Genomic DNA, 27,961 nt, shown 5'->3' with positions numbered 1-27,961 from the left:
TCGATTCCCTAGATACTTTGCCGTCAACATCTGCACAGGAAAGGATTTTAGAGCTTCATCCAATAGAGAAGACAACTAAAAAATTCCACTTTTTTTTACTCCAAGACATTTCACATATTTCTTCTTAATTTAAAATTCATGTAAAAGAAGAAATGTTGCTTGTAACCAAAAATTGTTAATTTTAAATGATTTCTTTTGTAAACGAGGGAACTGTTTCTTCTTCAATGTAACAGTATTTTTACCGTATTTAAAGATAAAAAGATTGAAGCGATAAGTGTCAGATGAAAAGTCGTGAGAGATCAAAGTAAAAATCACGAGTGACGTTGACTTTTTCGCAAGGAAAATCTCATGTGCCGACCAAAGAGATATTTCCGGGGTGAAAAACAACACAGAAGAAGGAGAATAAATTCCATGAGTCTCTTATCTATGTCTTCTTTTCGTTCAGCCCTATTTTCAACCCGGCTCTCCACTATTTGCGCATATAAATATTTTACGAGGGCCAGGAAAAAACTCTATTTTCGTGCAGGCAAGCCCTATCGCCACCGTTCATAAGGAGAGATTTACGGCGAACGGAAAGCGATTATTATCTTCAGCACAGTTTCCGCTCTTTCGACAATCAAAAGTATTTTTACCATTCGAAAACAATTTCTTCCAATATTTTTCATCCTGAAATGTTCTTAAATAAAATTTACTCTTGAATACAAGATGTGAGAATTAAGAACTAATTTATACTTCTCTGTATGAAGATGCGGGCATGTTTGAATGAGTATTAATTCAAGAATGATATTGAAGAAATTAGAAGTATGTGTCTTTCTGGAAATAAAAGAAGATATGATTAATCTATGGTAGTTTAAATAAGTGTAAAACGAATTATTTGGAGGTTAGGAATGAAGAGATTATAAAAAGACAGGAAAGTGTCGGTGCAGTAACACGTTCTGAGACTCGAAGGCAATAATTCTTTTTAATAGTAGGGAAAATGAATCACTAAACGATAAAAATAGCGGAAACGCGTCGAATTATATTGCCTCGGAGTGCAGCAAATAAACGTCCCCGCGAATTAAGAACAGTTACAGCCGTTCAAGCCTCTATAATACCGATTTACGCGACGTCCCTCCATTTTTCAAGCGATCACACCGTGACACAGCACCTCAAATTGGCTTTCCTCAGTAATTAATTTTCTAAAAATTCATAAGAACCAGAAATTTCTAAGCTAGTCTTTCCTAAAGAATCTTTAACAAAAGATTTTAAGATAGAATAGGAGAATTTTACATTCTAAATTTGCTTTATGATAAATAATCGATACTGATGGTCAATTCCCATTCTCTTCTCCTTTCTTCTTCAATTATTATTTAAAAAACTGTAACAAGATTTTAAATCACTTTCCGACCATTTTTCAGCCACTCTGTAATTTTTCTACAATAAATAATCAATAAACAATTGACAATTACCCATTAACATTGCAATGATCTCTTAATTCCAGTTATCTTCCTCTTTCCTCTTCAATAATTATCGCGTAAAACATTCTGAAATGAACTTTTAGTCGCTTCAATTTGAAAAATTCGGTTACTTGAGAGACACTGGATCTGTGTTGCACCTCGTGTCGTCAATGTTCCGAGGTTCCTGGAAGGAATTGCAGGATTTATGCCCGCTAGTCGAAAGTATTCCCGCTAATTACCGCAGGAGACGAAGATTTATGGAATTTTTCGCGGCTAACCTCGCCAGCAATAATTAAAATAGATCGGAACGTGGAAACAGTAAATTGTAACAGCCGCCACCCCCGCCGATGGATGGAATTTACTCAGGCGATACCGCGAAATCGCGGACCTCACAATACAGGCGCCAAGGAAAACTCGTTCGTTTTCGTACGGAGCAAAAAGACATCGAGAATTATTCCGGTGAAGTGTATAGTGCCGTGTAAACACATTTTCGAAGGCGAATGGGAAGCCCCGACGTGCTCTCCTGGTTTATTTCAGAACGGTCGAAAGATTTCTGATAGTCGAGATTGTTGCTCTAGTTGAAGCCTGGAAAAGAAGAAATATTTCAGTCGATATTTGGCGATAAAGGAAAGAAAATTGTTATTGGATAGTTTATTGGTAGGAAAAATAGAGAAAAAGAGAAAGGAAAAGATGCGATACCGATGAAGAGTTTTGGTAGAAGATTTCTGTTAAATAAAAAATTCTTTTAACGAATTATTCATCAACAAGAAGAATAAATGTAGCAAAGAAGAGACTAAATTGGTGTTGATATAGGACTTTCTTGTAAACTTCTTCTTTAACCTTATCTAAAACTAAAAATTCATCTAATGAATTTCTTTAGCGCGGATTTTAATTAAAATCCAGCCGAAGTTGTCCCATTGATAAAAGAGGATCAAGACTCTAAACAGAAAAGAAAACTATATTTCTTTTTATAAACATCAGAAGATATTCACTATATCATTTCTCATACAAAAATACCCAAAAATCGCTTGGCCTCAACCAAAAGTAAAAATTCATTTATATAACGAATTTCTTCGGCGTGGTTTTTAATTAAAATCAAGGCGAGGTCGTCACGGGTTCGAAAAAGATAAATTAGGACGAGTCGAGAGAGGGGCTTGAAAACCTGAATAATTTACGATTGGTGTTGCGGGGGCGTTAGACACCCCAAGGAATTCTATGGGCCACCCTTACCGGAAGCACGCTGTGAAACCGAAGGCGTCTGCGCTCTAGGTGCTGCCATTTGAAGGCGCCGCCCCTCCGCGACTGCGTGTCGTCGGTTTCAAGAAAAGAATGGGACAGAAACGAATAGAAGAACAACCCTCTACCGTCACATCCACTATCCAAACGCGAAGGCTGGATTTGCTTCGTTGATTGAATCTCATTGATGTCCAATCAGATTACTATGATCAACCTAAAAATAAAAAGAAATATTTTATTAAAATTAAAATTTTATTGGAAACAGATTGTTTGAAATTTATAAGTTAATATTTATTATAACAGTGTAATTTGGAAATTATATTATATACTTAAGTTTGTATCTTCATATCTATAATTTTGTATCTTCTTATATTTAATTATTGTTGTAACAAGGCAATGAAAATTTGTTATAACGTTATTGAACCAAAACCAAGTTAATTACTTAGTTTCATTAATACTCATTATTTCTTAGTTACTATTTCTTCTACATGTAATGTAATTTCACCATAGTATTATTATATTCATAAAGAAAATATAAGCAAAGAATAAATGAACATAATGCAATTAAGCATAAGTATAGATTATCTAAAAAGAGTAGATTGAAGAATAATTTCAGTATGGTACAAGTTTTAAACAAAAACAACATGATGGTTCACATTAGGAGGATTAACCTAAAATCACTCTACGTCCATTTCTCCTTCGAAAATAACGTTTGAACCACGTGATTTCATAGGGAAAACACGGTTTAAAATTGGGGGATAGAACGAGAACGAAGAAGAGGATTCTCTTCATTAACACATACTTCATCAGTGGCTGTTAATGAATCACGTGTTCATATATCAGCGTTGAACGACTCTCGCCGTGTGTTTTTCCTAGACTGTTGATTTATACCTCGAGAAAGCTCATCGCAGCGACCATTTTCGGTGTCCAAATAAAAAGGGGCCATATTCTAGATTATTCTAGAGGACCAACCCCTTTTACTTGCACAGGGTGGCACATAGTATTTTGACCAAGGGAGACCCTTTTTTATGCAACGCTTTTAAAATCCCTGTTCTTCCTTTTTTCCATTGCTGAAGGCGGCTCCTTTGGTGGAATTCATTTTGTTCCTTTAATCTATTATGGGAGTTCACATATATTGGTCAATGTTAATATTCTACATATATAATAAGTAGAGTAAAGATCAATTACCATTTTTCAACTACAAATTTGCTAAAAATAATTACCTTAATTATGCTGCAATAATATTCATGACAGAATTACATTACATTGCTACAATAATAAGCAAGTGTATGAAGATATAAAACCATTAAAAAATAAAATAAAAGAGAGAAAAGGGTATATGTGATTTTTTGTAAAGTGTAAAGAGAAAGTTCGTGTATGATTAAGTGAATGGTTAAGAGTTATTCATTCAGGAAAAATTCCTACTGGATCAGGTTCCTGAAAGTCCTCACCAGGCTGTGACAAAGAAGTAGAGCCTTCTTGGAAGATTCATTGAAGAAATTTTAGTGATGTTTCTTCCCTTTCAGCCACCATAAATTATCTACATAAAAAGAAAAGACTAAAGTTAGAAAAAGAAGACATACAGATAAGACATAAGATAAAACACAAGATAAGTCACACATTAAAAGGGATAATTAAAGTAAAAGAAAGAAATCAATTAGAAATCGAGGTTAAAAATCTTCATTGTTGTCACTGAAATATTAAAGATACTAGATATTATATATTAAAACTAGATACAATAATAAACTACATTAACACTAGATAAAACATATTAAATACTAAATTTTGTATCTGTTTCATTATCTGAATGACAACAGTAAAGAACTTTTAGTAATATCTGAACCTCAGTGCTTGATATTAAAAAATGTCATACTAATACATTATGGAGTTGTAATTAATATTCTTCCTTAGTATTTAGTAAATTTACATCTACTACTCTGCAAGGTACTAGAACAAAATTTATCAAGAGGTGAAGTTAAAATATTTCTGGCGATTATTCACTACTATTATTCAGATATTAAAACAAGCTAAAGAAAGATTAGAGAAAGGCGGGGATTCCTAGATTTCTAGGCCGATGTGATGGAGTCAGAAACGAAAGAACGAGGGGAGACACGGCCGATTATGAAAAGTTTTTGTCGTGTTGGCGCCAGCGGGTCGAACGCGACGCGTTCTCCTTCCTTTCCGCCAGACTTCGAATAGCTAAAATCATCCCGCGTGCCAATTTCAAAGCAGCGACCCGAACTGACTTCATGGGGAAAAAGAAAGAAAGAGGGTCGGTCGTTTCTCGTTACACATTCGTGACACGGTGCGTTTAGCGTGGCTGCTATCGAATACGACGAGTCCTATCGAAAGTCCACGAGCTCGACGCACCGAATGTTTGAGGTTAGAAAATAGAAAATGGAAGGGAACCTGGGAAAGGAAGAGATCAGTTAGATTCACATTAGATTTGAATTCTTTTTAGTATATTAAAGAAAGAAGAAGATATAAAAAGAAATGTAAAAGTTATTAAGAGAGAGGAAGCTCAAAACTGTAGAAAAAAGAAAGCAACTGTTTTAGAGAAAAAAAATACATGAAGTAGAAGTCGATTAAGAGTTTAAAGAAATAAAATAAAAGAAGAAATTTACTTTCATAGAGTTTTGCTAAAAAAAAGAAGTTAAAATTGGAGGAACAATAGCGTAAAAACCTATAAAGCTAAGAAAATTAGAGGGAAAGAGCAATCTTCATTGGAAAAAAATGTATGTGAAGAGAAAATTGAAGTAAAGGCACTTAACTGTAATATTATGTAGTATGTAGTAAGAGCTACGGCTAGTTCTGAGTTGATGCGATGGATTTCGCTGAATTTTAATAGCCCCAAGTCTGACATCGGGTAGGGACAACATCAGACAACAGCTGTTTCGATGAAACCTAGCAGCCGTCCGTGTCCATGACGTGTACAGCGTCACGAATGCAAGTGTAAACGTCTGTCACACCTGGTCACAAATGTCTTATACATATATTTCCAGTTTCCAATACGGAAAAACCACTAGCTTACATCAATCTTGATAAATCCATGCTTCTTTTAATTCAAGAAATTTTTTGCACTAGAAAAATGAAAAAATAATTAAATAATATAATTAAATATTTAATGAAACATTATATAAATTGGTAAAAATTGATAATTTATGTTTGAAAATAAAACAGAATACTTTCCTCTTCCCAGAGAGGATTCATTTTGTACCAGTAGCTCCATTACAGCTTAGTGGGGACACTTGCCTGTTACCTGCTCTTAATCCTCCAATAGGAGACTAAAGCACAGGTGAGAGGTAATGCACAGGTGAGACTCGTTTACAATTGGTCCGGACCAAATGAAGGGGATTCTAAAGAAAATGGCGTCGGTGGTTTTTTCCACACACAACACACATTTCTTCTTTTTATCTTCTTATAAATCAGACTAAAAATATAATTATTGTTATCAATATATCTCAATATTATTGACACTGATATTTAATTTAATATTTGACATTTAATAATGTTTAATATTTATTAAGGCCATCCACATTTTTTTATGTTTTATCTAATATTTTTAAAAACTATATACACTGATATTATCAGTAGCTGACTTGATAATTTACTTATGTTATTGATTTTGTTTCCTATGTCATTTCTATTGTAAAATTCATCCCTGGAGACTGGTTTTCTCCTTTTTTTTTTACCAAAGATCTACAAATTGCATCAGTTGGTAACATATATAGAGTCCGCTGAAACAGCAACGATGAATCTTTCACCAGGATGATTCCAGGGGCCCGTAGCAACCACAGGGTTCCAAGCAGGAGGAAAAAATAAGAAAGGGCACGCTTCCTTCGACTTGGGAAGTGTCGCGTGTCCTGATGGTCCTCTCCTTCCGAGAACCAGGATCATTTAGATTCAACTCTCGACCTCGACTGTGCCACGGGACCTCCTGAACGAATTTACCAGACCCTGCGAAATTTCCATGGCAATTAGTAGCCTCGACTCCGCCATTAGTTTCAACTTTCAACATTTGTTTCTCAGCTTTCCTCCTTTTTTACTTGGCTGCTGTGTTACTTCTACTTTTCTTCTTTTTTCAGCTTAGCTTTGCTGCAGTTTAAAAAAAACATTGCCCTCCTGTCTATTATTATTTACTTTACTTCAAATTACATACATATCTTTGCTGCATAATGGATCACTAGTTTCAAATTTCCTGGCTTTTCTTTTTTTTCATTACCACGTTGCTCCTACTTTTCTTCGTTACTTTGAAGTTCAATTTTGCTATAATTAAAAAGCATTAGAATAGAAAGAACAATTATTAAATACTTAATAGATATAGTAATGGACAAAACAAAGTTTAAGATTGATACACCATAACTTGTATATTAAAGTTTTTCACTATAATAGAAGTCTATTCTATATATGTATATATAATATACATTTGTTCATTGCTTTTATTAAATATATAAATAAATATAATATAATAAATATAAATATAATATAATATAAATATAAATATATAAATAAATAAATATAAACTTCATATTTGTTTCCAATATATCAAGTGTGATGTCATCAGAACTGTGTACATCCTTGATGGATGGTTTCTTGTTTACTTTGCCATGCATCCATAACATAATTTCTAGTACGGCACAAAAAATGATACATCATTCAGGAATGATGGGATTTTGAAATTAGTCAGCTATATATTGTTCACTCTGTATTAGATACATGTAGATTATAGCAATTGTTAATCAATTATGTTAGGAAATACTTGCTCGATATGAAAAAGACCGGAGGTATGAGAAAACGTTGAAAGAAAGCGTTGAGCAGAGGAAACGACAATGATTCCTGCGGGATCGAAAGAAAAACGAAAGAACCCATCCGTGGGACCCCCACTGAGGATTCCAGAGGCCCAACCAGGCCACAACGATCCGTGAGGCCCTTTTTTTCCAATTCACGGCCTCGACATCGGGGACCACGGTATTCACGTGGGGCTAATACCTCCTCGAAGACGTTGATTCGGAAATTCAATCCGGAGTCCATGGTGGTCACCTCTGACCTCTTGTTCGATTCAAAAAAATCGTCTACATAAAAATGATTGGGGTTAGTTGAAATTATATAGAGATCAATACAGTTTCATAAATAAAAATATTAAATAAACGTATTATGAAAATAAAATATTTTACTGATAAGCGTAATACCAGAAACATTATTTAGGAAAATAAAATATAATTTCTTACAAAATCTAGCATCAAAAAATTCACTGCGATTGTTGTATTGTTATTATCTTCTAAAACTTTCAAGTCGCAATAATAACAATTTATGTATGTATAATTTAGAGAGTTGTCAAAAATGAAATTAATTAACTGTTACAAGAATCCTTCTTAGAATTTTTGATACTTTAATAGTGAAGATAAAGCATTTTTGTAAGATAAAAGAGAGATCTAGTAGAAAGAGTTCAAAAAGTAAAAATGCGAAGGTCAAGCAACCACTTGGGCAACCTGATGGCGAACACGTGTGTTTGAAGTAGGCATTTCTGAAATGCGTACAGAATCCGCACATGCACGTTAGGTAGCCGTGGCAGAACAACGAAGACAATAAGTCCAGGGACTCTTGACGAGCTTCTCTGTTTGCGAACAGTGCCCGCTGTTTTCTTTCATTTCCGCTTTTCTTGTGACATCGACGTTCCCAAAAGATCGTACTTCTTGTACTTAACTCTGCAAGAAGGCATCGAAATGTAATAAAACGGAAGCTATATATTTTTATAAATATCATAATTGTCCAAAAATTGTTGCCAAAAATGATCGAAGATTGTGCTAAAATAAATATGGATAATTTAACAAATTTGTTGATCAACATTTTTGTCAAGAAGATATAATTGAATAGTATAGCAATTGTTTAAGAAAATGTGGTACATTAATCCCTACATAAATAATGTTTATTGTAGTGAAGTTATTAGAGAAGAATGTAAGATTCGCAAATTACAAGATAGAAGGTGAAAGCACCTCGTTGACACCGCGACAACGCTCGCTAATCCGGCTGTTAGCTTCACAGGCTGAAATTTATCGTGCTCATAATCCGGGAACAGATGTGACTATCAGACAACTGTTTTCCTCAATTTGTCTAGCCGACGGCTATCCATTTTCTCCGTAGGAGGACAACTCTGTTAAAAATTAGATTTATATTCCATTAATAAATAGACAAAAGATTACATAAATATTCTTCATTATATTATTAATAATATTCATCTATTTATAAGAAAATGCTTTTGAATTGTTGAATCTCTTTCTTAACAAATTCTTATTACAGAATAGGTATATTGTAGTATAGTATATTCTATAGGTTACTATTATACATAAACAGTATTGAAGAAATATTTAGTAAGAACGAAATATAAATAAATATTGTTCATTTCTAGGACATGTTCAATATTTGGTATGGTTTTCAAGTCAATCAGTTTAATATTCATTGTAATATTAATTATATATATATATACTAAACTTAATCATTAATTTAAAATTATCTAATTAAATTAAAATATATAATTTTAACCTCGCTTGAGGCTGAGATGACGCCCTGGGGGTCTAAATATTTCCATCGACGCGAACATAAAAATATGTTTAATAACCCTTTGAGTCGAGCCAGCATCTGGAGAATTAGCGAGTTCGAGTTTCAATGTTCGACGGCGGCCAATGTCATGCGACGAAGGGCGCACTTTTTCCTAATGGATAAAATCCAATGGGGACATGTGTTCGCCAGACGATGTCTCCTCAAGGTGCATGGGAATGAATTACGTTTCATTAGGTCCGTCTTACAAGGCTGTAAAGAATCGACGTTTCACAATTTCTTCTCTTTCCAGCCTAATCTCTTCTCTTTTTTACCATCTTCTTTAAAAATACTTACTTATCGAATTCTTCCATCGATGTTATCTTTCTAAAAACAGATTCAAAATTTAACATACGAAGCAAATCTCATGAAATCTGTTGCATCCTTATCAAACTTCATTGAGCATTACTATTATTAATTTTCTTCGTTAATAATAATAAAGAGGAACATGATTAAGTAAAAGATGATTCAAAGAAGATAATACTGTTAACAATATTGAAGATAACTGTGATTATTCAAAGAATAAATGATTTTAGATGTAACTGGCACGTGAAAGAATTACATAATGTGTGAAACGCGGCATTAAACGGTGCACGGATCACCAGGGCAGCGATCCCTCAGCGACAATAAACAAACGGCGACGACGGAAGTGCAGAAACGCGGCGTCGTCGGCTGTTTGTTTGATTTTCGAGTCGACTTTCTTTCTGGCAGCGCGGCATCCACGACGCGACGTAGACGTCCCCGTTGACGACGCGTGCACCGTGTATACATCGGTTCCAGAACGCGGTTTCTCGAACCGTGAGAGAGGACCACCCTGATCGTCGTCATGACTCCCATAACGCGCTACTTATTATCTCTTCCGTTGCCAAATATCGTGAAAATAATTTAACAGTACCTTCAACAATTTCGCAACCTTCTGTTAAACATAACCTATACAAAAATTCATTTAATCATTTAATCTAATTAATGAATCTGTCAATTGAGATTGATTAATCACTTAACAAGTTCATCGAAACATCTATTAATTATTGATAAAGTTATTAAATTATTCTATTAAATATAACCTATAAAAAATTCATCTAATCGTTATTACCTCTCATAACATACTATTCATTACATACCTCTTTTATCGCCAAATATCGTGTAGTAATAATCTCACATCACTTTAAATATATATTGATAATTTTCTCTTTTGAACATCATCTATACAACAATTCATTTCATTATTTCTCCTCTTTTTAATTTCAAGTATCATCTTCCTGTTTGTATTTGTAGGTTGATTAGTTATCCAACAAATTTTTTGAGGTTATACTAAAATGTTTTGAACGGTTAAATATCTAACTGAACTAAACGTAGAAAGTCTCGTACTTGGGGAAAACCAGCTATCATAAATTCATTTATCTGTACCTGTCAGGTAGCTATGGTCAGTTTTAAAGAATCTTCCTCTTTCTTGTTAACAAGACGCAGTTAGATTAAGGAAACTTTAATAGCTCTTGTATACCAAAAGTAGTGATTATGCGAAAGACGTATTTCCCCAAGTACCAGCAGTTTATTATATTCAGTGCATTTCAGTTTTTTTTAAGGAATTTTGCTAGGACCTACTAGGAGAACAGAATTTTTTATTGATAAGTTTGAATTATTATCTCTATGTATCTTATTCCTGGAATTTATTAACAATATTTGCAATATTAATATAGAAAATTAGACATGTTAAGAACCAATTGTAGAGAATGTTAATTAAAAAGTTAATAATTAATTGCTTTTAGTGACAATTGATTGTTTCTTTCTAGAATGTAAAAGTACGTAATCTTTCTGAATTTCATGTTTTCACATCATCCTTGCATGCACGCGTCGATAATCATGTAACCCTAAGTTTTTTTAAATTGGCCGTTATAATTTATGAGCTTAAGCCAACAAAAGCTTATTAATAGCCAATCACTGCGAGGGTAATCACTTTCATTGTTAACTTTTCTGTAACATATGTGATAGAGCTAGCGGGAGATCCTTCTAAGCTCTGCGGACGATCCACCTTTATTAATCCTTAGATGTTTAAGAACCTGCTACAAAGAAAATGGGAACGTGAGAAATTATATGTAGGCAGTTGGATATTTTTACTACTTAATATTTTTCTTTACTTTGGAATTGGTATTTAATGTAGTGAAGGATTAATTTTTAATTTGAAAATATTTCAAAGCTAATATTTAATACTAGGATTAACATTTAACTGTGAAAAATATTCTAAAATTAAAATATTTAATTCCAGAATTATTCTCCATCCAAAAACTGTTCCAAAAAAAGGATAATATATAAGCTCGGTATTACTGTTTAATTGGTAAATCATAATACTAGTAATCTCAATAATTTGTAATTAAAAATTATGTTCAAAAGTACATTTCCTCTGATTTTTGCAAGCACATCTGCTATTTATGTAAGGAATCTTCGTGCCGTTTCAAGAACAGTTCCAGATTTTCGGGATGGTAGAATAATTGCCAAACAATACAGGGAACACAAGCAACGTGACAGGAATTTCATTAAACCTGCACCGTACCATATGATCAACACGTGCTCGCCAAATTTCTCCAATTTATATGACTGGCAGAATCCTGACATGTGTTCACCAGGATTGCAGAAAGGTCAGCGAAGGTGGACCGCCAAGTGCAAACAGGTAGCACGAGCCAGAGAGAGAGAGAGAGAGAGAGAGAGAGAGCCAGTCCCTCGTGAAAAAGCTACCTTCGCAGAACCCATGATTCTAGGGAAACATCTAAAAAATAATAAATTAAATTACATTAAAAATTCTAGGGAAACATCTAAAAAATAATAAATTAAATTACATTAAAAATTCTAGGGAAACATCTAAAAAATAATAAATTAAATTACAATAAAAATTGTTATTCTGAGACTATGAGTCTGAGACTCTGGTCAATTGATTAATGTTGATATCTAACTTAATTTTGTCTTATAGAGAAGTATAGAAAGCTTAGGAATAATGTAAAGTAGAAAATTTTCATTTGTATATTTCACCTTGAAATAATCTTTATGAATAAGAATATCAAAAGAGAAACAATATTTCTATATAGGCATACAAATAAAAAAATTCTTTTTTACATAGGAATATTTCTTTATCCAGAGGATGCTTCGAATTTTCATCAGAAAGGAAGAAAGCAAGCAGTCTTGTTGAATAGGAGGGAAACAGGATTCAAAGGAGGCACGAGACCAGAGTCAAATGGTCTTTATGATTCTTGAATGGCGACAAGTGCTTCTCACAATGCAGGTCCTTTTGACTCGCTAATAAAGGTGCTTATCCACGCCACTCTTCCCGTTTTACCTTTCATGCTGTGTTTCTATAGATTATACGTCATTATTGGCAACAAGTTAAAATAAGATTATTTGTACTCTGTCAGTGAATAAATTCAAACTGATTGATATAATCTACAAAATGTTCATAATTCTATATCCAATTGTATAAACTGTTTCCTTGCGAAAAAGGCAAAGAACATTTCAGTTTGTGTCAAAGTGATATATACATCAAGATATATACATAATGGCATGCGCGAACATTAGAAATCCAATATCTAATAATCTGCCTATTGTTCTAAACGCAAATATTTTGCTGGGCTCCTAATCCGAAATACGGACTTTTACCGATCACAAGCCCTTTTACCGTGACTTGTTGTAGTATTTACAATCTACCAAATCTTTTTAATATACTTGCTGCTTCGTCTACGGTTATCAAACAACATCAACGGCGTCAGTTTTACAAATTGTCTTAAATTCGCAATTCTACAAGCGATCTAGAGAAATTAACAAGATTAACAGACAAGTTAAATAATTGAAACGATGTAATGGACCAGTATAATTAATATGTACCAAGTTTAACAAATCTCTTCAGTATCAAATTTGACTAGTTCAGTCTAGAATGAACTGTATTATTTCTAATATTAATTCTATTGTTAACACAGCCACTATTTCCAATGACCATTGCTTTTAATAAACAGCATACTATTAATACAGGACTAAACTAATCAAATTTGGTAGTGAAGAGATTCGTTAAAACTGATATTACCTAAGAAGATCGGACTTGAACAAAACTTACGATTCAGTAATAATAGAAATGTCCGAAAATAACTGAAGAACAAGCTGAACATCATTTTGAACATCAGCAATCGTTCAGCTACACATAGTAAAATCCCTACAACGTGGTTAAGTGCAGCCACGATGAGGTTAATCACAATGAACGATGGACATGCTGGAAGACGAAGATCTTGATTCACGAACAGAACGAGTGCTCGTCGATTTTCGGTCCATAAACTTGAAACATCTACTGCGACAATATTCTCCTATGGTTTCTCAGCCAACGTTATTGCCCATGTGCACAAAGTGTCCCTGGGCTAGGCCGTGCGCATTATAAACGTTGCCTTTACGATCCACGCCGACAGATAGTTTCTACAATGTTTGCACCGGTACCATCGTCTTCGCCATGTGTCGAACACACGGCACCATCATCCCGAGTAACAGCAATAAGCCCGAGGTAGGAAAGTTGCATAGTCTTTGAGCATGTACACAACCTGAAAATTTAATAAACTTTATGAATGAATTTGACGAATAAAGATTAAGTATCGTCCTCAAGGTCTAGCATAGACGAAGACATAGACGTACACATAGACGAAGAAATATAATCTAAACAATGATTTGTGCATTTCACATTCTATACATTTTCACATCTTTTAAATTTCCTATAAATGCATAAAGATTCCCAGCCTAATTATAAGCACCAATTTAATTGATATTAATTCTTATTATAAAATTAATTAATTAAATAATTCTTATTATAAAATGACTGAGAAGTTATGCTTAGTATAATCAAACGTATATTTATTTGAGACTTTCCCAGATTAGTTTTTCTTGTAATGGTGATATAATATTATGAATCGACGATGGCCTCAAATTTCAAATAATCTTGACTGAATGAGAGTAGACAATACTCAATACTCAATTATTACCACCAATCAATTGCATTTATTGCAATTATCAATTACACATTACCAATTGGCGGCTGTTCTGGAGTAGCCATTAAATTAATTATTTAATGTTACATTCACCAGAAATTCAAGTATGAAGATATTATTCGTAACCTGTTCGTTAATTGTACAAGTATGAATCGCATTGGTCGCATAAGAAGAGTTGAATGATAGGAAAAACATGCCGATGTCCTGGGACAATTTCTTGGGTCTTTTACCTTTTTCCCTGTAAGGAAACACGTGCCTGCACCAGCGAGTTTTCGGCAGGTCGCGAACACATGTTCCGGGTTTCCGTTCTGCTCGTAAATGCAATTCAGAAACGGCACGGTCGACTCGACGTAACGACACATGGGCCATTATTCCACGCCTATTGCCACAATGTACGCCGTCCATTCTTCACAGGCTAGCATAAACGTCCGTAGACTTGAAAGCTATGTGTTATGCAACTTGAGAGAAGTTTTTTTGGAATAAGGAAGATTTGCAAAATGGAAGATTTGCAAAATGGAAGATTTCCTCGATCAAATTAATCTCTAATCAATGACCTGCAGCAATAAGCATATTTAGAAATATTTTCGTTGATATTTCCAATAAAAATCAACTATATTCGCCTTCGATCGATTCATAATTCACTTTTTTAAACATTGACCATCACCTCGGAATAAGCTTCTTGGGATTCCCCGCTGTAACGGCTAGATGGTCGTAGACGTACCGGCGCCGTTTTATGGCTATGATGGAGGACTTGTCGAAGATGCTCGCCGCTCACCAGGTGCTAATTCTTTTGCTGGTGGCTGAATTCAACTTGGCACACCGAACATCTTAATAACTGTAAACTGCAGCAACTGTAAACAAGGTGACTCGTAAATTTCCAACAAATCGGATTTACAATGACGATGTGCCGCTTCCAAGGAACTAAGTTGAATGACCCTTGTCTCTAATCGGATACTATTCAGCGACAGGTAAAAATACGTGCACATAGCTGTTTATCTAAAAGAGCTTCTCCCTCTCCGCGGCAATTTCATCGACTCATTACGTTTGGTATGTTATGCGAAAGGTCACCTTGTCTAGATCATCTTGCGCCAGTATTGCTGAACTTTTTGGATATCCACTCCAATTTGTAACAGTTATATTACCTAAAATATTAACATAATTAAAAGAATATAAAGGACATATCACAGTAAATATGTAATTGGAATAATATAAAACTTTTTTGCTTATATTATTTGCTATTATTTGCTAATAATATAAAACGTCTTTGCTTACTCCAGCTTAATCTTGAAACCAGGAATTTTTAAATAATTTTTCAACATGAAACGTAATCTACTTTTTAAATGAAACTTGGTATTTTTAAACAATTTTTTACATATATATACAGAAAAATATAATCATCTTTTTTGAAGGGATAAAAAAAGGTGAAGAAAACGAAGAAGAATATATATCAATTTGTTTTCCTGTTTCGACGAAAGCATGGGCAAGGAAGGAAGCTATAAAACGTAGTCGTTGGCAGAAAAAGGAGCCTCTGAAGACTCTTAACCTGCAGCGGTGCACGACGAGGCACACATTCGCATGTGCACCGATTAAATGCGCCCCAGTACGCGCAATTAAGCCCGCGTTAATATCGTGAAACGGTGCGTGCGGCAGGAACGCGCACGCACGTGTACAACCCCTTGTGTGTTGCGTAGATGGACTCTCCTCCAGGAGACCCTGAATAACGATGCTCGTTTAATTTCGTCTCCTACAAATTTTTGAAGTATTTTTTACTACATTGCAAAACTGCATTATTCTCATTTCTAACTAATAAAAAATCTTTTAAGGAGAAGAAACAAACAGAAATAATAAAAATACCTTAATGTCTTATAATGTTATGTGACTGAAATTCATATTAATTTTTTCTCCTGCCTCCAAATATTTAAAATATATTTTAATCCTTTTATTTTATTATAGATGGCAAAAATTCAAGTTCTAGATTAATCTTCTTTAACTTTTTGAAGTTAGGAACGTTTTAAACAACCTAATATTACTAAGCTTGAATATTCAATGGAGCCATTATCTCGTGATTTCTATATACATCTTCACGTTGATCTCCTTTTGCCAATATAATCGTTAGTCGTGTCTCTTTATAGCGATAATGAAACTTTAAAATGTTTTATATAACACGCATAATAGGTGTGTACATAAATATTTTCTATGATAAGTCGAGTCTTTGTAATAATTCATACTTTCACGAGGCACTGTATGTATAAGCATAGAACTGTCAAAAAATCAGGTCGATTCGTGGCCAAACCCCTCGAGGTTTTCAGCTGCAAGGGAAGGCTAGAGGGGTCAGGAAAACGCCGCGAGTTATTCGACTTTGATCAGCAACGAGTATTATTTTGGTGTTTGGCCGCGTTATTTATCGGCCTCTTTATTGGCGATCTGATTTTCAGTTGGCCACGAGCCAGGATCCGGGATTTTCTGCTTGGTCGTTTCGCTTCCCAGAAGTGAACGGGAGAGACGATGAAGCCGCGCTAATGTCTTCACTTTCGATAAACGTGTTCCGACGTTGACGACAAACCCAGACGCTTGCTCTGAGACTTCCTCAAACGTTCGAAAGTCTCTCTATAGATTGCTACCTTGGCTTAACACCTATTAATGACGACATGGAAGTATTTTAATGTAATAATGCTTACTCTTTGAGGTTATGTTCTTGCAAGATGAGAATGAGATGAGAATTCCATTTTGAAATGAGAATTTTTGTTATTAGTTGTGAAAGATTGTAATGAAGGAAGAAATTGATAATAAACTTAGAAATTAAGTCTACAGAGCCAATACGTACGTTTCACTGAAAATGGATCTTCGTGTACTTTTCATTGTAATACGTGTAACAATTTATGGGAAAATTCCATTCCAAAAATTTATGAAAAATTTCTCATTCTTGCTGATGCCAGATCTTATTCATCGCTATATGTAAAACGAAACTGTAAACAGATGAATAACATATTAGAGAAAATAAATTGAGAAAACAAAACTTTCAAACTTAGAAGAAAATTACACGAACTGATTGTTACAGAGACTTACATTGATATTTAAATTAAAAATAACAAAAAGACTATATACTTTACTTATATGTAAAATATTAACCGAAACAACGTACGACGAGAAATATACGAATCATAGAAGAAATTTGGCGCAGTAAAAGTTTGGAATTAGCGTAAGCAGATTTTCCTGATTAAGGAGGAATCTAGAGATTCATTTGGCTTAGTCGCCACCCCCACAACTAAATTTTACACAGGCGTGGCTGAACGGGGAATGGTAAATCACGGCACCGGGTAGGAAAACCGTGGAACCCGTGGAAGCTCGAAACGCGGAATTTATAGACACCTTCAAAAGAGCTTTCGTCCGTCACAACAAACACGTCTCGGCAATCCAGCCTGGTCATCCATCACCCAACCTCGCCACGCTGGAGTTGTGCTCTTCCACGCGTGATTTTCAATCGTTCCACGCCTGATGCATTAATTTCAATCCGCGAAAACACACCAATCTCAGTCTACCCTCGATTAAAACGTCTGCGAACCTAGGCGCCGATACTTGATGCCTCCAGTTACACCATTGTTGCTTGAGAAGATTTATGGTGCTTGGTTTATGTATGCATGCAAGTGGTAGAGCATGGAGGAGTATATGTTGAGGCAGTTTCCAGGATGAAACGAATATAAAAAGATGTATGAAACGGATTAGTAGAGGTACATTGATATTTTAGGGGTGGTTTATAATTAGACTGATCAGGATAATTAAACCTAATGAGGATTAAATAGAGAAATAATAAAAGAAGCAAATTGGGAGAATATAATTGTAAAAAATACTGACTATGGACGCTAAAATTGAAAATGGATGAGATGAATTAGTAGAGATGAGTCGATATTATTGTATGATAGTTAATTATCATCTAGTTATGATTAAATGGGTATCAATAAATGATTTATGTATGGCGTTAAAAAAAAAGGGATCTGAAGAAAGATTCATACTCGAAGAAAGGAACGCTATCACAATGATAAGTAACGAAAGGAAGCCGAGGAATCGCGCGTTTTCGCGCCAAGTGAATGCAAAGTTTCGCACATCGGAGCATGTTCCTGGCTATCCCCCGCTTTATTCTCACTGGCTCCTCACGATATAAATATTCAACATGGGTCGTCCCTCAAGCCTTCTATCCTTCTCCATCGTATCTCCCTTTCCACTCCTTCTCCCAACTCACAGCCTACCATCACTCTCGCACGCATCATCCAGCCAACTTGTACTCTCTCTTTCTAGCCTCTCCACTCTTGCGGATCAAGATCACCAAGGCAACACAGAGAGATCATCAATCATTCCGCATAAAACTTTATAAAATCTCCATCAACAAGATCTGAAAACCAAATACTCAGATGAAACAAAACTCCAAGTAGCATATCTCACAAATACAAAACTATACTCTCATGCACTCGAATCTCTTCTTTATCCGAGAAGCGAAGAGACTTCATTACAAAAAAAAAAAAAGATAAATCAGGGGAACTAAATGGGAAAAAAATATAAATCGTCTGAAAGTGTCCAAATTCCACTTTCACCCATCTCATCTCTCCCCTCCCGGGTCTGTCTACCTCTTTGATAATGGCTACAACTTTGTAGATGCCCGATCGCGTTCTCCAACCTCCCAAACGCCCTTTCAGTGCATCTTTTTCTTTCCAACAGAGGAATCTCGTGGGTGGGGACTGATGGACGCGACGGATAAAAGAAACCGTCCCAGAACGAGGGAGGGATTAGGTTAGGAAGACAGAGGGGCCAGGTAGGGGAGCAGTACGCGGTGAAGGGTAGGGGTACGATTCTATAGCCGGAGGCGGGGTTCCTGGTTGACATGAAGAGGCAGTCCGAGGGCCGGTTCCTTCAGACGACTCTGAACTTTGGAGCAGAGACGTATGTTTATTGGTAACCTTAGCCACCAGTCATACTACCCCGTGTACCGTTATATAGTATCCTTTACAGTGTATCCAACAGTGGTGATTAGTTGAAAATAGCTGCAAAGTGGATTTCAAATATGCAGCCAGTGAGTCTTCAGGCGCAGAGGATCCAAGGACTTTATCTTCTGGATAACAACGACAGCTCTGGTATTCCACATAGCGCTGACAGCTCTGCTAGCAATTCTCCTCATCATTACGAGAGGTTTTCACCTTCAAAGCATTTGATGGATCTCAGTAGCCCTCCGGAACATAGAGATGACGAGGAGCTTGGATATCAAGCCCATCATCATCTTCATCATCATCACCATCACCAAGTGGTATATCAAGAACCTACTTACTTGATGTATGAAAACTCTGACGAGAAAAGGTACCAGGAACATCCCAATGGCAAGATCCTGAGGGAGCTTCAGACCGATTATGACAGGCGTCCCCATGATAATTCCCCAGGATTCTTATCAGACCACAGTAGAGATCAAGAACAAAGTCTTTATTTGACACCATCACCACAGATGTACTCCTCCGGAGGTGAAGAGATGGCACCTAGACAAGCACAACAGGGCTACCATCACATGGAGGCGATTGAATATAAGCCTGATATAGAGCAGAGGTGCAAGCAAGCAGAGAAGAAAAATTATGGAAGGAAAAGAAAGTCTTGCAGTAGTGAAAACAGTGCTGCCTCGACGAAGAATATTAGAAGAAAGAGTGGAACTTCTGAAGAAATACACATTCAGAGAGTGATGGCAAATGTGAGGGAGAGACAGAGGACTCAGAGTTTGAACGAGGCGTTTGCTGCGCTCAGAAAAATCATACCCACGTTGCCCAGTGACAAGTTAAGCAAGATTCAAACGCTAAAACTGGCCACTAGGTATATCGACTTCCTGTTCCAGGTGTTACACTGCAACACGGAAAACACCGATGGCGGCGAGGATGGTGGTGAGTCTTCTGGTGGAGTTTTAGTTCGCATTCCTTCAATTTATGTATGTATTTTGAAAGCAATTGAAAGTATGTAATCAGTATCGCTTTGTTCTTTTTATTCAAAACTCTTTGATTCTAACATTGAAACTCAGATATTGAAATAAGTAAAATCTTAGAATCTTCGAAGCTGAAATCTTAATAATCTGGCCCAATATAAAGAATTTGTTTGTGAAATAAATTAAACAATTAAAAGTTGACAAATTACTAAGAATATAGTAATATGACAATTTGATGATAAATTTCCATCGAATTTTTCAATTTTAATATTCTCTCAAACATTCAATTTTTATGTGAAAATAAATATGAACTCATTTCTTCTATTTGAGCGCTTCAGTTCCGATACAAAAACATTGTTATCAAGATGAATGGTGTATTACACATCTCTAAACATATCCGAATATCGAAGTAGCGATGCTTGATAGCAAGTAGCAAAATCTCCGTCGGTACCTTTCTTCAGCCAAGAGCACATGTTTATAGAAACTAGCTCGCGTTTGTTTAAAGTAGTCCCGTAATTAAACAGACCCCCATGAAGAAGTGGTCCTCCGATTCGAATGTCAGAAACCATGTTAAGTATCTGTGTCATTCCTAGAGCTAGTCCTTCAGGTAAACATCTTTCCTCACTCGACTCGGTTTGTCATCAGCTAAACAATGTTTATAAATTGATAGGTGAGCAAACAGGGGATGTAACGTTTCTACGAAGCTTCTGGAAGCCGCATTTGTTTACATGAAACAATTTATCTCTTCTTCTTTGTCCAGGTTACTTAGTTTCCTAATTCATGTTTAGCATGTTGCTGGATCTTTCTTATTATCTTGGATAAAGATGAGAATTGAGAAGTTTATGATAGAACATAGAAGAAATTATTATGACATGGTTTCTAAGGATAAATTAAGCTTCTGCCGTTGTTCAGTTAATGGAAATTGAGAGATCTGCGACGGAACCTAAAAAAAGTTTTATAGTAAATTAGATTATTCTTAGAATAGCTTATTAAAGATGAATATTTAAGGTTTTCAAAGATAGATAAACCTGTCTTATTGTTCAAGCTGACTGATCTCTTATCCTAATTTCAACATTAATTTATACATCCATAGTCTTCTTAAACAAAGGTGAAGATAAAGTTGCCAATTTTTTGGTATCTCTCTCCAGCTTAAAATTAAAGTCTTTATGAGATTTATGATGGTTTCTCGGAGCAAAAACAGCTTCTGTCGATATCGTAGCAAGGGGGAACGTGTCTTCATTAGTTTTTTTGCATCCCAGTATCTTAGCCAGGATTGACAGAGTACAAGGCGACCTAGTGCAAACCAAATGGCGACGATATACCATAACTTCAGGTGACTAAAGATATCGAGACACGCTAACTGTCCCGAAGACGACGATTGGTCCGTTTTCAGCGCTCCAACCGCGAATACCGCTCTTCCATGTTTCTTTTTCACTTTGCTTAACTGATATCCCATGACGTTTCTCCCTTCGTCTCGACGTGCATTCTTTTTACTTGCTTGCGCCGGAACATGGATCCTTCAGCTCTCATTCTTTTACTTTTCATCCCAATGTATAGAGGCAAGCTTTGAAATTTTTAGTATTTCCTGTTACAATATTTGGAGTTTCAATAAAATGGAGAATTCTTCTTGGGATTGTAAGCTTCTAGGATATTGAAATTTGGTATTACAAGCTTTGGAATTTCAATTTTCATTATTCTCAACTATGCGATTTTTGACTTTCACAATTGTAAGTTTTGAGATCTCAAATTTTAGAATTGTAAGCTTTAAGATATCAAACTTTTACAATTTTTACCTTTGAAATTCTAAGCTTTTACAATTCTGAGCTTTGGGCTTTCAAATTTTTGCAATCCTAAGCTTTAGAATTCTAAACTTTTCTAACAATTCTGAGCTTTTTGAAGTCTAAATTTTGCCATTCTTATCCTTGCGATTGCATATTTCTGGAATTTCAAAAATTGCAATTCGAGAGTCTGAACTTTCGACATTTCTCGTTCCAATACTCGGAATTTCATTCCTTACAGTATACACCGGCCCAAGGATGAAGTCCAGAGGGAATTAATCAAGCTCGATTTCCTGTCTTCTTCCAGGCGAAAGAAATCCAAGAAGCGCTGTCCTAGCTGCCAGAGAAATAACTTCGTCGTCGTGCAGTTACATGGCCCACGAGAAACTCTCGTACGCTTTTAGTGTTTGGAGAATGGAAGATGACTGGAATTCGAATCTCTAGAGAAGTCTGTGTCACGCTCAACAAGGTAAAAGTTACTTAAAACCCCTAATCAACGCTTGGACGCTGTGTAAATACTTCCATAAATCTCAGGACACAGAGCTTCGAGAAGGCTCGACGATTATTTAATCCCATGCCGTACAATTCATTCAAATACAAGTTCAAATAGCGTGTGGTAAACAACAACAACGTTCAAAATTGTGTAAATCGCACAGTCGCCTCTGATATGTAAACGCATGTGTAAGATACAACTAATTCTCATTTGCAAGATGTTTGATAAATAGTTACTACCGATTGAGCATTGAACAAGAGATTTATTATCTTGAAATAAATAATAAATCAATAACATCGATATATTACGTTTCTCATACGTGTTATTTATGTTTGGCCTGATCGACGTAACACGTCTCTCGCACGTGTTGTTTATGTTTAGCCCAATCAACATACCACGTCTCTCGCACGATATTGTAGGTTAAGGAGTATAACATATTATCACAAAAAGGTGGAAATCACGCAAGTTCATTATAAAGTCATGCGTGGATTTCTTATTTTCGCTGGCACGAAAATAACGAAATTACGACTGATCGGAAGAAGATAATATAAACTGACGGTTTGAAATTAATTGTACACTGTGAATACTTGTATCTGTAGGAAATTTGAATATGCAAAAATATACAGGATGCACATACCGTGCAAGAATATATAAAATATCCATAGCAAAAGAAGCATTTGTCATATTTACTTTCTACATCTTTGGTTGTATCTATACAAATTTGAATTTTCGCGACCATCCAATCTAGTCTACCAATTAGCATCTTCAAGGCCAAAAATTGAATTTTTCACTTCTCATATTACTATTGAGTGATATATACTATATTCTGAAGCAATCTATATGGAAAAACCAAAGATTTGATGGCGAAGAGATGCTGTCACACTTGCTGACCGTTGTACATAAATAATTAACAGCAATTATTCGTAGTGGAGGGCCAGTGACGTGCTTTATTGACCGCTCTTTGAAATATAATCGCGACAGTCGACTTTACGCCGCTATAGATCAACGGTTAGGTCTATACGATATAATGTAAGCCAATAATTTACGCCTCCACGTCGCTCTATTAACAGTGGAGTGGCTTTGGCCGGCTAGCCAATTCCTCCGCAATTTCTGTACCGTGTGAAAGCGTATGGAGCATCTTATTAACTGATCTCTTCTCGCTTCCGTCAATGTGATGAGGTATCGTCCAAAATCATCATGTTGGTTACGTCGGTGATCTTGGAATTTGGTTAAGGAGATTTATTCATTTTAACGAATCTAAATGTCGGAAATGATGAAAAATGGTTCAAAATGATCTTATAGTTACATTAGTACCCTCGGTTAGTTAATTGGTGCTCTTGGTATCTGTAATTTCATAGTAAAAGTGAGCATTTATAAATTTTAATGAATCCAATTATTGGAAATATTTAATTAATTTGCAAGTTTGAATATTTAAAGATTTTATAATTTCCATAATAATTTTTTATTTTTCTTTGTATTACTGTGATAAATGAATTTATCAGAGAAGATATAGTTGAAGTGGATACTTTTTAAGATGTTTGCCTGCAAACATTAGGAAGAGGGCTCCTACGTACAATGAAGTCATTCAATGGTCGATTATTGCCGAGATTCCCGAAATGATTTTCTCTTGCTACTTTCATTACCTCTCGAAAAGCTGGCCAGTCCATTAGGGTGAATTTATGGTTCTGGAGGCTTCTGCTTCTAAAATGAAAAGTCAGCTAGGTCGCGTGCTCTGCAATTGACAACTAGAGAAACAGAACAGTGTGAATATAAAATTTCTATTCTAAACAAATATTGCCGATTTTTTTTTTAATTTCTACTACAATTTTTAGTAATTTGTACAAATTCATACCAATGTAAATTTCTACAATAGTCTCATCAACAATAAGGAGAAAACTTGTGGCATTTATAATGCATTTTCCTAACTTTTTAATTTTAATACAGAATTTCTACCAATTCATATAAATAATTTTTCAATTGCAAATTTCATTAAAATTATACATACATCAGGATAACTTCAAAATGATACAATAAGCACCAGCAGGAATTCCCTGAACTCGTCCGATTTTCCTTTCCCAGATTCACGATAGACAGTAGCGTCATTGCTACAATTTTACGAGTTTTTTTTACGAGCCTCGATGATCGTGGCAGGCTAACGTCTCGACGTTGTGGAAACAAGCTCTAACTGCTCCGACGGGTAGATGAAACTTAAACAAAACAACCGGCAGAGAAGCATTAACGAGCATTTTGGCGCCGATAGGTCGGTCAGAATCTCATACGTTTCTTCTTCTTTTTCTTCATCATTCTCTTTTATTCCAAAGAAGAGAACAATTTTTGACCAGATATGTATCATACAGTTAGAATGGAAGTTCTGTTAGAGCTTTGTTTCTGAGTTTCTACGTGAAACGTTTCGAAAGCAAACAGTTATTTTAAACCAAGAAGGCAAGAAGGAAAAGTTAAGCCCGCGTTTGACTTGGTTAACGAAGACACGCTACGTTAAATCCGCCAGCGTCTTTATTGCCGCACTGAATCTTCGTGAAAAAAAGCCTGCCTCCAAACGAGGTGCCATCAGTGTCCCCCTTGAGAAGCTGTCAGAATGCTATTCTCCTTTCTTCGTGTTCCTTTTTTTTCTTCGTTGAAAGACCATACCAGTTTTGGAAGATGTTTCATGCAAAAATACTTTTTTTTCAAAGATTTTTCTTAAAGATTGTCACTTTCTTTATTCTGTATAATTATATCTTTTCAAATTTCTGTTAAGAATTTGAATTATTGGTATTATTGGTTATTAAAAAATTTTTATGAGATGACAAGTATAATATCGCTAAATTTCAAGATTTATATTTGGTAGTGAAGAATATAGTATATCTTTCTCTTTGTAAGAAAGTCCAGAGTAAGTGATCCAGAGTCCAAGCATAAAATTTTATTTTATTCGCAATTAATCAAGAAATTATCTTTTCTTCACTATTCCAAAAATCTTCCTTTTCTGGTCTTCAAAGATTTTACTAAAAAGGTTTAGTAACCGTGTATTCCTTTTCATTATTTGTCAGTAATAAAATTAGTCGCCAAAACTGAGTCATCTGAGTACAATTTTTTCACTTCTTCTGGGCTCAATACTCAGTATCTAAAAAATGATAAATTATTAATTGGAATTTTCGACAGCGGGTGTAACAACGTACTTTTCAATTAATTCGTTTGTTAGTTCAACTGAAGTAAAATTTTCATAAATATTGAATGTTATATCCTGTGTTCATTCAGGTCTGCACAATGTTAATACCTTAGATCCGATTTTCTCAATTTAAAAGAATATGCATCACGCAAATATGTACAATTGCAAACCATCGGTGATTGTGTCAGATTTTTATACTGTTATTTAATTTTCAAGTAGGCTAAATGATAGAACCAAAGATGGATTAGATATAGGTAGTTAAAGTAAGTGGTATTAGACTACTCAATAACTTCTAATCTCATAAGAACTACGAGAATTTTGAAAATAATTTTATTTTACACATATATGTAAAGTAATCTCGAGTAAGTTTGGTTCTATAAAAATCTATAATTATGTAGGGACTTTTGTTGCATTGTAAATTATTAAAAACTAACATTGGTCATTTAGTAATGTACAATGTACAACTCGAGATTGCTAATGTTTTCCACTTCCTTATAAAATTCTTCACATAAATTGTACCTTCTATGATAGTAAACTCTTTAATTATAAGCTTTGAAGAACATCTCAAGTGAACATACAGCTAAAACAACCAAAAATCCTGTACATACAGCTAGAACAACCAAAAATCCTGTACATACTAGATTATGTAGACTTCCAAATTGTACATTCTCAACCAAAGAGACTGTAATATTTATAAAATGCATGTATATTTTCTTACAAGTTCACTTTTAACTTCATTATCGCAAGTGGCCGGAAGTCGCAATAATTTATTCCTCATCGAATTATCACCAAACAATGTTGTAAATACTGTAAATATTCGAAACTTATTAAATATTAGAATTTTTTTTCTAACTTAGATTGAAGAAAAAATTCCTTCGAAAAATTTCTTCTCATACATATATATAATATATTTATATTATCAGAATAGAAATTATAAATTAAAATCCTCGGTGGAGATTCTTAGTTTAAGTCGGATAAAAACTTTCTTCCAAGTTTAACATTTTCTTTAAAATTATTCTAGATTCGTTGACGTATTCCGATTGGTCATTTAATTATACAAACAGCTACACTCCACTGAGATATTTATTTAACTCTCGATATATTCTTATTGAGAATTAATATAACTTTACAAAAAAGTTTCCTATGATATGTGAACACTTGGATTTCCATTCCTTAAAACGATGCCAAAGTGCATTTTTTAATACTATCTATCAGCGTGCACTTGCATGACTTTCTAATGTACAGTATTTTTATATCTATTGCGAGAATTGCAATAAAATTTACTATTAAGTATATAAATCTCTCTTGTACCTTGATAATCCTTTCCCCTATCTTTCTCAATTTACAAATTTAATATATCAATGAAAAATGAAAATAATAATTTCTTAAATTACAGAGTATTTCTCAAATACTTAATTCGATATACTAGTGTATATCAAATATTTAAAAATTATATTAATTATTATACTACAAACTATACACACATACTACGAAAAATATTTATGTTAAGACATTGACCAAGAAGAACATTGCGATTTCAAACTTACAACTCTAAATTTTGGAATTCTACGCTTTTGCAATTCAAATCTCCGATAATCGGAAGAATCTTAGAAATTCGCGAGATAATTCCAAGTATTTACAGAAATACTCCAAGTATTAAAATTTGACATATGCTTTCACGCTCAGTACCCACATCAGAGTTCCAACAACGCCGGAAGTTCTATCGCGGAAACCGACGACGCTCAAAGTGCGGGGATGGTCGCGTAATGTTCAGCTGACGTCACGAAAACTCGTAACGAGTTCAGACGCGAAATGTATGGATATTCCCAGATCGTAAATTCAAAGAAGCATCGTGGAAAGACGAGGAACGACAGGCGAAGCGGAGTAGGGACGAAATAGCATCGGAGGAGAGCCGATAAATAATTTACCAAACGTCAGCCGATGGCAGGCTTAATGGATTAGACGAGCCAGTGCAAATATTATTGCAAGGAAACGGCAACTAGCGACGCCCAGTTTGTCCGATTGGCTAAAAACGATGTCAACCGCCAGTCTTTTGGCCAATCAACATACACCGGATGTTCGTTTCGATCTTTTCGACATGTTATTCCCTCCACTATTCCTCTTCCATATTAGAAGGACACGCAGTCTTACTTCTTCTAACGGAATGTTCTATTCAATTCCTTATGTTTATTTCATTCTGATTTAAAGTGTTGAATTAAGAGGGGATTTTTAATAAATGTTGAATAATCGTGTTGTATGAATAGATTAAGATTCGAGGACAGAGGTCTACCTGAATGTAGTACCT

At 34.9% G+C, this 27,961-nt stretch overlaps 1 protein-coding gene and 3 long non-coding RNA genes across 8 annotated transcripts; 1 reads left to right on the top strand and 3 right to left on the bottom strand.

Moving 5' to 3' along the window:
* Positions 1-141: 141 nt before the first annotated feature.
* Positions 142-2,884, bottom strand: LOC138188028 (uncharacterized). Of its 2 annotated transcripts, XR_011175328.1 has the most exons (4): positions 2,667-2,884; positions 1,568-2,021; positions 733-813; positions 142-666 (listed from the first exon to the last, which is right to left on the bottom strand). It is a non-coding gene; the product is annotated as an uncharacterized LOC138188028 (long non-coding RNA). The 2 variants fall into 2 exon arrangements; XR_011175327.1 differs by having other exon boundaries at positions 733-2,021.
* A 248-nt stretch (positions 2,885-3,132) lies between these two features.
* LOC138188150 (uncharacterized) lies at positions 3,133-7,034 on the bottom strand. Its single transcript, XR_011175382.1, has 3 exons — positions 6,284-7,034; positions 5,444-6,102; positions 3,133-4,212 (listed from the first exon to the last, which is right to left on the bottom strand). It is a non-coding gene; the product is annotated as an uncharacterized LOC138188150 (long non-coding RNA).
* A 165-nt stretch (positions 7,035-7,199) lies between these two features.
* Positions 7,200-10,890, bottom strand: LOC138188211 (uncharacterized). Its single transcript, XR_011175416.1, has 5 exons — positions 10,388-10,890; positions 9,289-9,593; positions 8,666-8,823; positions 8,210-8,377; positions 7,200-7,744 (listed from the first exon to the last, which is right to left on the bottom strand). It is a non-coding gene; the product is annotated as an uncharacterized LOC138188211 (long non-coding RNA).
* A 6,430-nt stretch (positions 10,891-17,320) lies between these two features.
* On the top strand, positions 17,321-25,053 carry Twi (twist). Of its 4 annotated transcripts, XM_069129374.1 has the most exons (3): positions 19,162-20,181; positions 22,305-22,466; positions 22,532-25,053. In XM_069129374.1, exons 1-2 carry the CDS (start codon positions 19,326-19,328, stop codon positions 22,439-22,441), a joined length of 993 nt encoding a protein of 330 aa, XP_068985475.1. In that variant the 5' UTR covers positions 19,162-19,325; the 3' UTR covers positions 22,442-22,466; positions 22,532-25,053. The 4 variants fall into 4 exon arrangements, with proteins under 4 accessions (XP_068985474.1, XP_068985476.1, XP_068985477.1 ...); XM_069129373.1 differs by having other exon boundaries at positions 17,321-20,181; positions 22,305-25,053; XM_069129375.1 differs by having other exon boundaries at positions 19,157-20,225; positions 22,305-25,053.
* The last annotated feature ends 2,908 nt before the right edge of the window (positions 25,054-27,961 follow it).

Source organism: Bombus flavifrons, chromosome 16, assembly GCF_040668555.2.
Source record: "Bombus flavifrons isolate JBK064 chromosome 16, iyBomFlav1_principal, whole genome shotgun sequence".
Taxonomy (NCBI): Eukaryota; Metazoa; Arthropoda; class Insecta; order Hymenoptera; family Apidae; genus Bombus; species Bombus flavifrons.
The sequence above is the reverse complement of the archived record's forward strand: the minus strand, read 5'-3'. Positions and strand labels throughout refer to the sequence as shown.

Excerpts from the sequence above, each read along its gene's own strand:
- Twi (XM_069129373.1), top strand. The coding sequence starts at position 19,326 with ATGCAGCCAGTGAGTCTTCAGGCGCAGAGGATCCAAGGACTTTATCTT. Across the intron at positions 20,182-22,304 it reads CGATGGCGGCGAGGATGGTG|GCGAAAGAAATCCAAGAAGC; the intron begins GTGAGTCTTCTG and ends GTCTTCTTCCAG.